The 15,246-nt window shown below is 37.7% G+C and overlaps 1 protein-coding gene across 1 annotated transcript; it reads right to left on the bottom strand.

Annotated features, from left to right (window-relative positions):
* Positions 1 to 484: 484 nt before the first annotated feature.
* Positions 485 to 6,013, bottom strand: LOC103715099 (bifunctional protein FolD 2). Its single transcript, XM_008802624.3, has 5 exons — positions 5,846 to 6,013; positions 5,554 to 5,737; positions 1,517 to 1,674; positions 1,079 to 1,291; positions 485 to 826 (listed from the first exon to the last, which is right to left on the bottom strand). Exons 1-5 carry the CDS (start codon positions 6,008 to 6,010, stop codon positions 596 to 598), a joined length of 951 nt encoding a protein of 316 aa, XP_008800846.3. The 5' UTR covers positions 6,011 to 6,013; the 3' UTR covers positions 485 to 595.
* Positions 6,014 to 15,246: the final 9,233 nt, after the last annotated feature.

Below are 15,246 nucleotides of genomic sequence, written 5' to 3'. Positions count from 1 at the left end.
ATTGGTCTGATTGCCAGGTTATGTTGGTCAAATTTTGCATTTCTTACTGGATCTTGGCATTGCATATTGAGAAACACAATTCATTGCAAAAAATTATTTCCAAGTGCTGCTAGGTCTGTATGATAAAGAGGTCATCATTGAAGCATGCATTAATTTGGGTGTCAAAGCAATGTTATGTTGTCATAGGTCAAAATCATTTCTACCATTAATTTATGCCTGTGCACTCAAACAATGGATACAATAGGCACTGCCAAACCTAGCATGCATTCATTTTGGATGTGAATTCATGTAGCGGGGTTTACTTGGAGCTCCACTCAAAGCAATAAAGCCTTAATCTTTATGAATTCAACAAGTTGGCTAATCGGGTTGATGTTATCATTGAACTATTTATCATATTATCTGCTCAAAATGGGGACCTTTTTTTGATACTCGACCTAAAAAAGAGTTATAATTCAATCTAGGCACTAATCTCACAATACTGAGGTAGAGAAAGTGATTAAAATAACAGTCTCAAATCAAATATTTTTATTATATTCCCTACCAAACATAAATAGATGCACAACAACAAGAACAAATTTAGCTCAATGTCTATTTTTTACTGCACAATTCTACGTTTAGCACCATCCAGAGTGTTCTTGAGCAACATAGCAACGGTCATCGGACCAACACCTCCAGGAACTGGAGTGATCCATCCAGCCACCTTGCTTGCTTCTTGGAAGTCCACATCCCCAACAAGTCTATACCCTGATTTCTTACTTGGGTCGTCAACAGCATTGGTTCCAACATCAATTACTGCAGCTCCAGGTTTTATCCAGTCTCCTTTGATCTGCTCACAGTGCAAAGATCATATTTAGCATCACTCATAAATTAATCATTATTATTTTGGTGAAAAAAAAGAGTTTTAACAATCTATGTTTATGCTAAAACAGGCTTAGCCAGAGTACCCTTCGGAAAGTTTAATCAAGCATTCTTGCCATTTATCGCTATGACCTTAACATTTAACAATAAAATTTTCGACATAATAATATTGATATAGAAATAGAATACTAGCACAAGGAGGTGTTAATTGGCTGCATACCATCATTGCTTGTCCAGCTGCAGCAATAACTATATCAGCCTCACGAATGATATTCTCAGGATCTTGAGTATGGGAGTGAACAATTGTCACAGTCGCATCTGCTTTCAGAAGAAGCAAGGACACCGGTAATCCAACAATATTGCTGCGACCAACTACAACTGCCTTTTGGCCTTTTATACTTACACCACTTCGTGATAGTAGTTCAAGGCATCCCTGTAAAGAAACTGCACGTATCAAAACCCAAAACCAGAATGTCTTCAGATAACGCCCAAAATTATATTGGTAGTTCACAAGGCCTTTAAGATCCTGGTGACCAAATCATCTGATGCAACTTTGTGGTACAATTTTCAGAACAGTATGCAAGGTAAATTCTGATATGGATATGACAGGAAAAGCTATCATGATTGGAGGTAGGGATTTTTGATAATCAAAATATACCTTTGGAGTGCAGGGTAGAAATAATGGCTCTCTGCCTTTCATTGCTAGTTTCCCAATATTTAGAGGATGAAATCCATCAACATCTTTTTCAATATTGATTTCACTTAAGACTTTTTCTTCATTTATGTGTTTTGGCAATGGAAGTTGAACCAGTATTCCTGAAGGTAACGCAAATAAATATCATTAAATACAACAAGCTTATACAGAAAAAGAGGAATCTGGTGTTGTGGTAAGCTAATCTCCAGTTTCAGAATTTGGTCTTGGAAAACTAAGATTAAAATACAATAGCCAGTTCAATGCATGAAAGCAAGAGTCCATCAACCTCAAGACCCAAGATCCTTGCTAGCTAGCATAAATAGAGATTGATTTGGTAAGTTCTATGGAAGTCAAATAGACACGGCTTAAAGGAGTAGCATTAACGATTGGTAACCAAAAAGAAAATTTATTACAGCAGCAAAGACATGATATAGATGAAATCAGAAAGCAATGCTATAAAATAAGAAAAATAACCAAGGAGAAAAATACCACCAGAGCACATCAGGGAAAGACAAAGGTCTGTGAAAGGATACAAGTAGCTACAAATACATGATATGGTTGAAAGGAAGTATCATTATAACTCTCACAACTGAATCAAGAGACTAGGTATACAAACTCGCCTGTACATTTTACTGATGCTTATTCCATGCAGGGTCTAAGCAGCGTGCCATCCAATTATGGGGGATGATAGGTTTTTTCTGGGTAGTATGAACATGATTATGGACCTGATCAGTGGATCAATAGTTCATATCATTATATATGATTTGAACTGCTTTCAACAATATAGTTGGCTTCCTGTAAAATGCTAAAATGGAGCAATCAATGCTTTGAACAAACTGGATACATACTTATATCTACTAATTCTTCAACTCCCCGTTTGTATATCCTTCAAGTTCTTGTCATGATTGTCGATGGTAATTGCCATGGAATCTCAGATATTATTTTGAAATCTCTTTCCATTTATATGCTTTGGCATGTGAAGGTAAACCCCTATTCCACTTACAAAGACAGCTCAAGTGTCATCGGACTTCGATATCTACCATGTTAAGGTCAGTAAAATAGGAAAATATTTCCATCTATTGTCCAGCCAACTACAGTTTTGGCTGGTTTTAAACATGGTTATTGTGTTTTAAAACATAAAATCTTAAGAATAGTATACTTGCACGTGCACTTGCAACATCTCAACAACATAAGGTGATACCTAGAGTGATTATCAGCCTGTACTATGACTTTTTTTTTGTTGCATTATTAAGATAATGCATCTGGACAGAAAAAACCTAGCTTAAAGTAATGTCTCAAGAAGGTATACAAATGTTATAATCAAAAATCAGATGGTGAATTCACAAATGCAACTTAACTAGTGGCATATATTCTGATTCGCAATATGATGGCTAAGATGGTGATGGGTCATACTTCTCAAGCAATGCCAGTTGACAAATGACACCTTAAAACAGTAGCACTGAAACATGCTTGGCTTCCACAAAACAATGGCCTTGTGCAAGTTTCAGGAGTGCATTTGTCTTCTGATACAATAACAAAATGGAAATTCCCTTAACTTCAATTATACCACATTGATGAAGGAAATTTCTGAGCTTCATGCTATATTTACTTCTGTAACAAAACAAAGTAAATAACATAGTCAAAAATAACAAACACATGATAAATTATATGAAATCTTGATCTGTTTTTTGTACAATGAGTATATTGGAAAAAAATGAAATGAAAAAAAAAACAGGAAAAATAAAGGAGATCTTCCAAAGGAAAACAAATAGAAGGACAATATCAAACAAAACCAAAAAGATTGCAAGTGATTGCAAACAGATATATCAAATAGTTCTAAACAAAAAATAAATAAACAAACAAACAAAGCATCTCAAAAGAAATCCTGCAATTTCATAAGATAGTATGTCGATGCAAACTTTTTTGGATGTCCTCTTCATCAAGCATGATCATGACTGAACCTGATCTCTAATGTACTGCCGCCAAAGTTGGGATGACCCCAAGATCAATCACTCTAAAGTGTAACTACAGGGATATTCCAAGATTAGTAATATGAGGCTTCGACGCATACCTCTAGAAATATATAATTCTTGCAATAGAGGGTGTATTCTCAGGATCACTACAATGACAGCTGTCCATTATAACCTGAGCTAGCTCAAACAATACTGCCCGGTACCTGCTCACTGAGTTCTACAACAGAAATTCAGCAAAGTTATCCTTCAACATGTTTCTAAGGACACAATATTCCAATTTACTACAATTTTATTCAGCGTGGCACTAGAAAGATCAACACAGGAAGCACCTACCTTCAAACATTTGTACAACCCTTTATGTCAATGACTTGCCCTTGTCCTCAAAATCCCTCCAGTCCTCTCTCTCCAACATCCACACATAAAAAGTGAGTGGATGAACCTACCAAGCCCAATTCACATCACAAGTAGAAGTGACTAAAGTCCCTAGAGATCAGAAAATCCTCTGACAGAGATCAGGAAGTGCTTGTCCAATCCCAAAGTTTCAAATTGGACCTCTTCCAAATCCCAATATGCAGATGAGTTGATTCAACAATTTTCATATTTATCAAACTGTAAAAACACAATAAGAAATCCCATAAGGAAGGCCAAATAACTAGGAAATGAGACAATTACATATTGACATGACAAGGTCACAGTCCAGTTTCTAATAATGTCCACTTCCAAAATATCCTATTATAACTCAACCTCCACAGCATCTTCTCATATTCCTACCATAAAGAAAATTAACACCACAGCATCTGAAGATTAACTCTTTACATTTGTAACCCCCACCCATAGAAAATTTATAACGCCATCCCTTTTCAAGTTATACAAAAACCTCATAAATGCAAAAACACACCAAAATCTAACAAAAAGAGCTAGGAATAAGTAAGAAACACGCTTAAGGATCTAAATCCATTCAACAAACTGGTAACTGGGTAATTTTATTCTATAATAAGCTTCCCTTGTTACATGGAAGTAAGACATCATCTCCTCCATTGATAAATGAAAATATTCAACATCACTCTCTTTGCATATCTACATGACCTAATTAGAGGGAAAAAGAATTTTCTTCAACTTGCTCAAGTCGCGTCTCTCAAAATAAAATAATAAAGAATATTAACAAAAGCTGGATTTAGGTCCTTTACTTTCCTTAAAGATGATCAAAACCGTTACACAAGTCCTCTATATATACTACTAAGGTCTGTCCTTTCAGCATGCAAGTTAAATTTCTCTTCTAGTTAAAAGAGGTTATAGTTTTTCTAAATAGAAAGTGACATGCAGAAATAATTGTAAAAAAGCTAAAATTTTCTTAAAACTAGATCTCGATTTCTATATCAATTATATTTTATCCACCCAGATTGGAAGACATCTAGTCAAAGTCTTATCCGCAAGGTAACTTTTACTTTGATTTGTACCATTTCGAGACTCAAACATCTTTGAAACACCATATCAGCAGGATGCAATGAACCCTGGATGATAGCACCCTCATAGATCTCTAAAAGTTTAATAATTTCACACAAAGAGAAGCATCTCAATCAAATGTTATATGGAAAATCTACGGACTCTGGAAGTTTTGATGTGCAATTTGGTCTTAGATGCAATGGATCTTGCTCCCAAACCTTGTCCAAACCTACTCAAGGCGACTCAGACTGTCCACAATTGATCCAGTGCTTCTCCTGGATTACTGCACAATCTTCAAGTACATCGATATTCAAACTATAATAGCTAAAAATAACTAAACTGCACCTCAATGGAACTCTACCCATGAACAAGATGACATTTTTCCTCTTTTGACGAACACCTCATTCGTATCTCCTATTCGTTACATTAAGAAAACAACAGAAAGAACCAAGAAAAAGCAACATACGCACAAAAAAAAACTAAAATTTTTATAATTGCGCTGTCCTTGCTGAATGGAAGTAGAGCTACCACCAGACCAACATTTTGAAGCGAAAACAAGGACGAATATCGGGGGGAGGGGCGAACCATGGACATCGGGATCGGCGTTCAACTGGTGGACCTTCTCGATAAGGTCGGCCTCAGAGATGTCCTCGGGGAGGTCGAGATCGATGGACCGGATGCCCACCTCAGCGCAGGCCTTGCGCTTCATGCTCACGTAACTCTGCGAGTCCTTCCGCATCCCCACGATCACCACCGCCAGACCCGGCACCTAAGAATCCAAGTCCGACCAAAATCCCATCAGCTACGACCTAAAACCTCAAATTCGTTCGAGAAATGGGAAGAATTGAGGCGGTATCCGCGGGTCTTGGGATTGTACCATGTTGTAATTCTGGAAGAGGGATCGGACTTCTATGGCGATCTCGTTGCGGATGGTTTGGGCGATCGCCTTGCCGTCGATGATCGTCGCCATTGACGCCGACGAGAGGAAGAGAAGATAAGAAAGAGTTCCGTGAGCAGCGGTCGCAGGTGCGCGGTGGGGCATTGAGGAGTTTGTGGTGAAAAAAAAACCGGACCGTCGTGGCTCGGTTGGACATGAACCGGGTTCATGACATGTTGAGAAGAGTGGATTTTGTTTAAAAATCTACTTAATTAATAATTCGGCAAGGATTGGCTTGATTCGCTAGCAACAAGTCAAGCTAGAGCTGATCTTAGCTCACTCGCGTTTATCTGTATTTAGCTAAAAATAAAAATATACAAATAAAATATATTTTTAATATTTATTTATTATAAATAGTATAGATTAAGATGGTATATAATAGAATATATTTTAATTATAAAAATATGATATAATTGAGATTATTAGTTCAAATTGTATAAACAAACTTTCTAAAATATTTAAGCTCTCACTAGATCGATCGCTTGCTTGAGCTCGCCTTAAAATACGAGCCAAGCTTGAGTTGGGCCGAAAGTTCAAATCTATTCAAACAATAACCATGATCGGCTCCTGGTCAGCCTCCATGGACCCATAAAGCAGTGCCTCCTAATCCATATAGGCTATGGACCGAGTTCGCTCAAATATCATTTGTCACAATCCAGGATTTTATCCAAAAAGGCTAGCCGGAAGATATTTTTTGGGTTTCTTAGTTCTGTATAAGTATCCAAATTTCCTCGATGAATAACCGATGTGGAACTAAATACGCACTCGCGCGGATCCTCACAGCCCTATCACTATGCCACCAAACAACCAGCACCCACCAACCTCTCTTCTTTCCTACACTACCCCACTCTCTCTCGTGCTCTCTTTCCCTCTCTCTCTTCACTCTTCGGGTTCACTCTCACTCGTGTGGTCGGTGTAGAGCCAACCCATTTTTCTCTCCATCTCTCTTCCTCTTTCTCTTTTCTCTCTCTAGTTTGGATTATTCATTTTTGCAGATTGAGGGAAGCGTGAAACATTAGATCTTGGAGGTGCATTGGGTTCTAAGGATAGATTCGCGCGTCGAGATAATTACAACCCTCTTCCTCCCACAATCCTTATATTAGAGGCTAGATAGCATCATAAGAACTAGATTAGGTTCGAGACGTGCACTGCAAATGGGTCGGGTTGAACTGTGACCTAACCCGACCCGACTCATTTGGACTCGATCCAACCTATTTTTAAAGACCCATGGGGCCGGATCGGGTTCTCAAATTGGATCCATTTTATTTTTCGGATCAGGTCTAAGTTTACTGAATCTCAACCCGATCTGACCTGACTCATTTTTTGGGTCAATTTTGAATAGTTTACCCAGCAATCCGATCCGATCCAATCTGAACCCGGATTGTCCATTAGGCCCATACCCAGATTTCCATGAGTAGTCTTCATTGTTTTGTTGTCAATTACAGGAAATATGCCAAGCTGTTAAGTGTGGATGCAAATAATCTGTGTTGTGACTTGTAAGGCACACAAGAAATGAGCTAGTTGTGACCAGGTCTTTGTGAATTGCAGCTAGAAGTCTTTATTATCAATCTTGTTTGCTGATATGAACATCTAGGTCCATTAATTTCATGAGGCATGTTTCAGCATCTGGTGCCAATGCAAGCAGCAAAGTCATGCTATTAACCTGGTTGCACCTAGACCTCATTCCGAAGAGATGGAATAGAAGTGAAAATTTGAAAAATTAGCTTTTATATAAGCTAAAAATAATTAATCCATTATAAATAAACTTTATTCCACTCTCCTGTTTTGCAGACACATGAATATGGTAAAAGTACATGCTTACAAGATTGTATTTTTGTGATGATTTTATTATTCCTTGCCATCCGAAATACTTACAAAGCAGTGAAAAGAGGTGAACTTCTCAAAAGAATCTTAACTGTGCTTTTCTAATTAATGATGACAAAGAACAAAATATGAGATATAAAATGATGATAGAGAATAAAGTATAAGGGAAAAAAAAAAATATGAGCCATGTTCATGGGGATGTCTATTACATAATGCTTATTTCAAAATTCCTTTGATATTTCTTATATCCCAGCCATACTGAAATAGAATATACTCAAGAATATTATGTTCATAGGCCTAGCTGCTTAGAATCTTGCCTCTGCTCTCATTTGGGGCTCGTTTGGTTCGCGGAAAGTATTTTTTCTTCTAGAAATATAATTCCTGGAAAGTAGATTCCTATGAAGAGAATGCCTAGAAAAGTATTTTTTGCATGTTTGGTTAACCATGAGAAAGTAATAGATTTCCTAAGTGCTTATGTTTGGTTGACTATCCACTTTCCTAGAAAAGTTATGCATAATTCCTATTATACCCTTAATAAAAATTAGGTCTTTAATGCGTCTTTAATACTTTTTTAATGTTGAAGGTTTTTTTGAAAAAAAAATAAAAATAGAGTCATTTCCACCTCATGTGAAAGTAACTTTTCCATGTTTCTCATTGGAAAGACTTTTTCATGAAATGTGGGAATTATATTTCTATGGGAATACAACTTTTCCGTCTCTCTCCTTTGAAAACTCCAACCAGGCATCTCATTACTTTTCTATTGACTACACTTTTCTTCTTTCTTTTTCCGCGGACCAAACGAGAGAGGGGATAAGTTTACAAGAAAAGGGCGCTCGGAAATTAACGAATAAGGGCTCAGAACAAAACTTGAGCTCATAGAAATTAACGATTTTGAGGCTTTCCTCCCGTTGAGGGGTTAAAAGAGAGAGAGAGAAAGGTAAATAGCATGATAGGGACGAGAATAAAAGCTCAGACCAACCGTTTTCGTAAGGGTATCTCTCACAAAGTCAGGATCAGCTTTAGCAAAGAAGAAATAACGGTCAGTGCGCATCAAATAGACGGAGGCATCCATAAGATAGGCTTGCCCTGTTAAAGGTACGGTGGAAGAAGAATCCTATTAGATTGTTATGTTAGTTTGGGAATTTGATCGCAATAATGGACTCATTCATACATATTTTGGGGATTTTATGACTGCAATTCATAAATTGTTTATGGAAAAACTATGTGCATGTGAATTTGAGGCAAAATGGATTACACATATCAGACAAGGCATACTTTTTTTATGAGATCCGAACTTGATTCAAATTTTTTGGGTTGGGATTGGGTTATACATGAACTCGACCCGTCTCGAATGATTTGTTGGGTCAAAAATTATAGCTCTAGAACCGAGTGAACCGACCTGATCATCTATTAGGTTGGGTCTGGGTTCAATATTAGGATCAAAATAAGGAATCAGATTGGGTCGGGTTCATGCATGACCCTTTCCGACCTGACCCATTTGCACCCCTACCCACTGGTCAGCATATTTGTGGTCACAACCTATGATATGAAGGTTTTCTAAATTATGAAACCTTGGATGGGCTTTGTAAACCTAAAAGCCCTTCATGTGCCTGAGATTTTGAATAATATTTGTGCTTACTTTAGAAGAAAGCCTAATTGTCGATTGTGTTCAGTAAGGTTGTGCGTAGCATCTTGCAGGAAATTCTGTCTTATGACCTGATAGTAAGTACCTCTATCCTAGTATTCTATCATACATATGAATTATTTTATAATGCACAATTCAATATTTGAATATTAATCTAAGTGTTAAAATTTAATTATAAATATTGCTCATGCATATTTATATTAGATGTTGTGTATGCTCTATACACGTGAATTTTAAATTATTGGATTAAGCATGCAATGAATTTTGTGGGCATGAACTACATTTTTACAGTATTGGAATATTGTTGCTTTTATTGGTTGTGATGTACCCTCTTTAGCCTGACTATGATCACACAATTCATGATTTTGTCTTCCAGGTGATCACTAATGCATGCAGGTTAACAACATGTTGTAATCAAGAGCAAGTTTTCTTTTAAGCTATGCCAATAGAGCAATTACTGGTATGCAAGCATGTTTTCCATATAATTTCAGTGGTAGTTTCTTTTTGGGCCTACAATAGGACAATCACTGGCGTATACCGACGAGGGGCATGTTGTAGTCAGAATCTAGTTTTTTTCGAAGCTTACTACAAGCCGATCATGGCCATAGTCATAAAAGCTAGGAGAGAGTGTGAATGATTAAATATGCTGATTTGGAATTTTATCTTTGAACTAGATGCATTGAATATTTTTGAAATATATATTTTGTATTCTTCAACATACTTTTAGTTATAACAGAAACTCTTATATTATGAGAATTGATATTCTGTACATATTATGCTTGATCAAATTAGAGATAGAGGTAGTTCACTTTTATTTTCTCTTGTTCCTTTTTACATGCCAACAAATAGCATGAATGAGATCATGGGCAGTGAGCGAGAGAACTAGGACCTAAGAGTTATCCTTTTTATTAAATTAAATGGCATGTAGTTTATATTCTTCTAGTTTAAAAATAATGTTGGAATTTATATTGTGTATATCTATCATTTTAAGAGATTTTAAATATCCTAGTTTACCTCTTGTGTTGACACCTTATGAAATTCTTCCTTAGGGCTTGCATGTCCTATGAGTTCAACCTTACAAGGCATGTAGTCGTCTGCTATGCACTTGCTTGTATTAATGTGCCGGGGCATGATAGTAGTAGTCTAAACTGATAAGTATAGGACATTCAAAATATGCATATCTGATATTCAATAAACATGTATCTAGTAAATGTGCATGGCTCATCTCGTTCCTATACTTAAGGACAGTTCTCTGGCTACATTATAGAATTTTTTGGTCTTCAATATGGAGCATTGCACCTAACATAGGCATAGCAAGTCTTATGAAAGTAGATATCTATGGGAAAAGTTTAGATTGTAATGTTAACAATGGATTGTTGCTTTTCTCGAGAGTTAATTATAATTTTGAATCAAATATAGGTTGGTGATATAGAAAGAGCTAGTGGTTTGATCTTATAAGTGGAGACAAAGAACTAAATATGGTCTTGCTAAAAGCTGCTAGCTCATCTGGTTGGCACCCCTCTCCTGAAGAATTTCTTTTGAAGGGAAGTCTAATAGATGAACCCTAGTTGTGGCAAATTGCCATCATAATGCTCAAAGAAGAAAAACTTAATGTGGGTTTAAGAGGCTAAGAATGGATCTGGGTAGTGGAAGGAAGGTGGCTAGGGTTTTCAGGTTTAGTTGTCAATTGCAAATGTCTTAAGGCTCTGAGCCATTGAAGATGAAGATAAAGTATTTAAGGTTGCTTAAGACTGAAATTTCTCTTAAAGAAGTTTCACTTGGTTTCTTCCTACCTCCTCCAACATGAAAATGGATTGTAGTTATAGATGTAGAAATACAATTAAGGGGGTAGATAATTGAATGTTCAGCGTGGAGGTTGGCCTCTAAATTGGTCATAGAATGGCATGTGTAGAGTGGCTATAAACTGGCTTTAAGGTGCCTTACTGCTGTTCTGATAGCAATTCTCAGCCCAAGAAAGTGGTCTGTTTTTTTGGGCTTTTTGCATAAGAGATTCAAGCTAGCCTGGGCTCATCTTAAGGTGTGGTTTCATGGGTTGAGATTAATTGGCCTTGGCTAGCTGGTTTGTAGAGGAGCAATGTCTTGGCTAGCCAAATAAAAGTTGGATTTAGCTTGGGCACAGAGAAGTATTTCATTAATTGAGATTCACATTTTCGTTATGGTTATGGATTTGCATTTGGATGGATGTGGATTAGAAAGGGCAGAGTAATGAGAATTATTGGATCCGGGTAACTAGGTCCAGTTACCTAAGTCATAATTAAAGGTTTGGACCAAGAGATGCTGCACCGGTCGGTACAAGTGCATACCAACTATACTATCATACCATATAGGTAGATGCTACAAGAGTCATATGGAGTGTCGGTGCACTTAATTGGTTCTATATCAGGCATACCGATATAGTAATAGATAGGTACTAGTGTAGGATCCGGTATGCTAGAATTTGGTATCGAAATGGCATATCTTGGTTTGGACGACGAGAAAAAAAGTTCCTAGCGCAAGTTGTTTAGACAGAGAGACTTCTTTTATCAAAATGACAATCTTGACATGCAATCATTTGATCACTGTTGGTTTTAGAAGATAAGGATGGATTCTGGAACGTTCAGGAGCCTCCATGGAATCACAACTATTTCATAAAAGAAATTAATCAGTTTTTTTCTTCACATTGCCTTGTTTTTCAACTTGGACTGTCAAGTTATGCATCATGCTATTGTCCTTTGCTTGCAATAACACGCTTGATCATTTAATGGTCCAGACCGCACAGGCTTTCTGAGTACTCACACTTCCTTTAGTCTGCAATCTTTGGTCGGTTTTGTGATATTTACTTGTCTTTTTCTGTTAGTCTTCAGTTGAACAGGAGTTTGTAATGAATTCAGTGATGAATCATTGTGGGGATTCACCATTAGTAATTTTAAAGAGAGAGTGTCAGTGTTTCCTGGCCACCTACTTTCAGTAGTATTTTTTTTAAAAAAAAATGACATTTTGATTGAGTGCCTAATATATTCTCATTGGATTCTGCTCAAGCTTGAGACCAGTTCTTAAACTTATGACTCATTAGCTTTCATCTTTTTCACTAAAGCACTTGATGTAAAGTTAAATGAGTTTTATGCATGACTTGTGTAAGATCCCTAATCCCTGCATCTGGTTGGCTGCAGGGTTGAGTCTTGAAGAGTCGAAGAGTTGCGATTGCCCTTCGCACCGATCATCGAACGTCATCGGCTGTATCAACAGATCAACAATCATCCAATTCTTGGAAATTCAAGTTTCTTGACAGCATCTAAGATTGTCCATGCATCATTAGCTGGATTTCTTGTTCTTGTCATCTTTCACTGCCTCCCTGCCCATTTGTACAGAGCATCAGGCTTTCCAGCTCCACAAAGATGCTCCGATCCACAGGACCCTGGGTAATTGTGCTACAAATTCATGATCCTTTCTGCTCTTGAGCTGATCCTTGGGTAATCGAAGATCTTCTGAGTAATCGATCGAGTTGTCGTTTTTAGTGGATTCGATGTTGTTCTTCACCACCTTTGTTCTTAAGGTTACTAACATTGATTCAAGTGGACCAAAGCTTGATGTATGATGCCTTGCAAATTGAATCATAGGCCACAACAGTATATTCTTTTGTTCTTTTAGTTGGTAGGATTGGATGGAATTCCTATGTTGGCATGGAACATTCCATTGTGCTTGGTACATCCAAACTGCTGCTTTAGCCTGCATCCTAACCCTGCAATTCCAATGTCAAGTCTTCAAATAGGATCTCCTTGCTATATATCAAGATGCACAATGAATGATATGAGGGGGATCTGCATTGATGAATAGAAGACAAGCATTAACTGCCAAATAAAATTCTTAAATTTAAGCATTCAGGTGTCTCTACTTTCTCATAAGCCCAACAGATCTCTATGCAAATCGTCCTTGCCTTCTGAATGATGTCTCTATGCAATTCCCATGCCAGAATCCTACTTTAAGGAAAAGCATCACTAGCACTGGAGTTCTTTTCCTGAAAATATGCCCCAATGCCTCTTAAGGAGACCAATTCTCATTGTTCTTCGAGGCGAATCTTAGCCCGTTCATTTTCGCCTTGATAAGCATATCGAGATCTCAGCCTGATGGGGGACATGATCTGCAGATTTGAGTTAAGGTGTACCAAAGAATACCCAAGTGGCCCCATAGGTTTGAATTGATGCAGAGATATCTTAGAAGGACTTTGGGTGGGGGATATATATGATGGATGCCATTGGCATTGTCCTCCAAAGAGTGTAAACTAAAAGAAAAGGTAGCCTAGGGGCAGCAGTAGAAAGTGGCCATCTTTTTTCCCTTATAGACAGATGCCACAAATGATACCAAGAACAATTTGTGATGGCAATAGCTACCATCACTCACTTCATCACAGCATCCTCATCCTCTCCATCTTTATATTCCTCCAAGTTTCTAGACAGTGAGATTGTGGTCTTTTGTGGAGAACTTTGACAGGGAAAGAAGGTTTCCATAAGAGCCAAATCAGACATGGTCAGATGGAGGCCTAAAAGGGCCCCCCTCTCACCCTCTCTTTAAGAAGTTGCATTATAGGGTTGTGGTTAAATTTTTGAGGACTACTTCTACCCATCAAACCAAAAACCTACATATTAATGTTTTATAGGGACAAATAATAAAGAAGAGTAGTGCTAGGGAGGATAGGTTGTGTGGTCTCTAATTTTTTAGCCAATAACACCCCACGACGGAGTGAAAAAGCAAAGCTTTAAATGCATGAATAGATGAATGTATAAAGAGTAGTACTACCTCGAACCGGTATCTCATACGAGTGGCATACCCATATACGTACATCAAAAAAATCTCATAATATACCATATTAATACTATGCTAGTATGGTACTAATATGAAGTCTGGTACCAAAATAGTGAATATTGCATAAAAGTTTGTCTGCGTGCATTCATTTTGCCATCTATAATGTTGCTGGTATAAAGAACCACCATGTCTATTTGTTGGACCATATTCATGGAAAGTGACATTTGAACAAGATGTTTACATGGCCAAAAGGAAATGGGACAAGAGGACATCAAAAAACCAAAGGAAACCTATGCTTTGACCCTCTCAACTTTCAACTATTTGCAGGGATGCTCCCTATCCTTTAAAAAGTTTTAATTAGATCCCTCAATGTAATCTCCGTTGCCAATTAACCTTTCCATTCGTCCTTGTTAAATAGATTTAGTTATAAAAAAAAAAACTCACATTAACATCATGTGAGTCCCAAGTATTCTTAAAATTCTTAGTACATCCTTTTTTAAGAAAGAGAAGCCCCATCTGTGTGGGACTGGTCTAGATTTAGTTTGGTTTCATGCAAACAGTTACGTCAAATGGAAGTTCTTGGTGTAGTTGGAGCGACTAAGCTTGATGATGAGGTGCTTCCATTGGACATGCTCGCAAAGAAGCTTCTTCATCATGTTGTTGAGGCGATGCTCGCCGAGTCCCTCGTTTTGGATCCTAGCAATCTTGATTCGATCTCGTGGAGGATCTTGCTCTACCATTTGTTGGCCTTGGTCAGGGTTTGACACTTGGAGGGGAAGTAGGGGTGTCGCTAGCTCTTCGGATTTTTGCTTCTCCTCCTACCTCATCACCATGATGAAGTGGTTCGACGCCGACCGAGCCTCCTTATTTCGAGGCATCACATCATCACCACCGTCACCATGTACTCACCGAAGACGGACTCTTGGTGCGGACAACATTTACCTAGAAGGAAATTCAGCTATGGTGATCGAGTGGATTCGAGGCCAGCATATCTGTGATGATCGTGGGCTCGCAAGAGAGTTTGGCTCCTTTCAGACATCTCACGTCTATCGAGAGGCAAACAGTGTAGCGG

The sequence above is a fragment of the Phoenix dactylifera genome, unplaced genomic scaffold, assembly GCF_009389715.1.
Source record: "Phoenix dactylifera cultivar Barhee BC4 unplaced genomic scaffold, palm_55x_up_171113_PBpolish2nd_filt_p 000077F, whole genome shotgun sequence".
Classification (NCBI taxonomy): Eukaryota; Viridiplantae; Streptophyta; class Magnoliopsida; order Arecales; family Arecaceae; genus Phoenix; species Phoenix dactylifera.
This window is presented reverse-complemented; position numbering and strand designations above follow the sequence as displayed.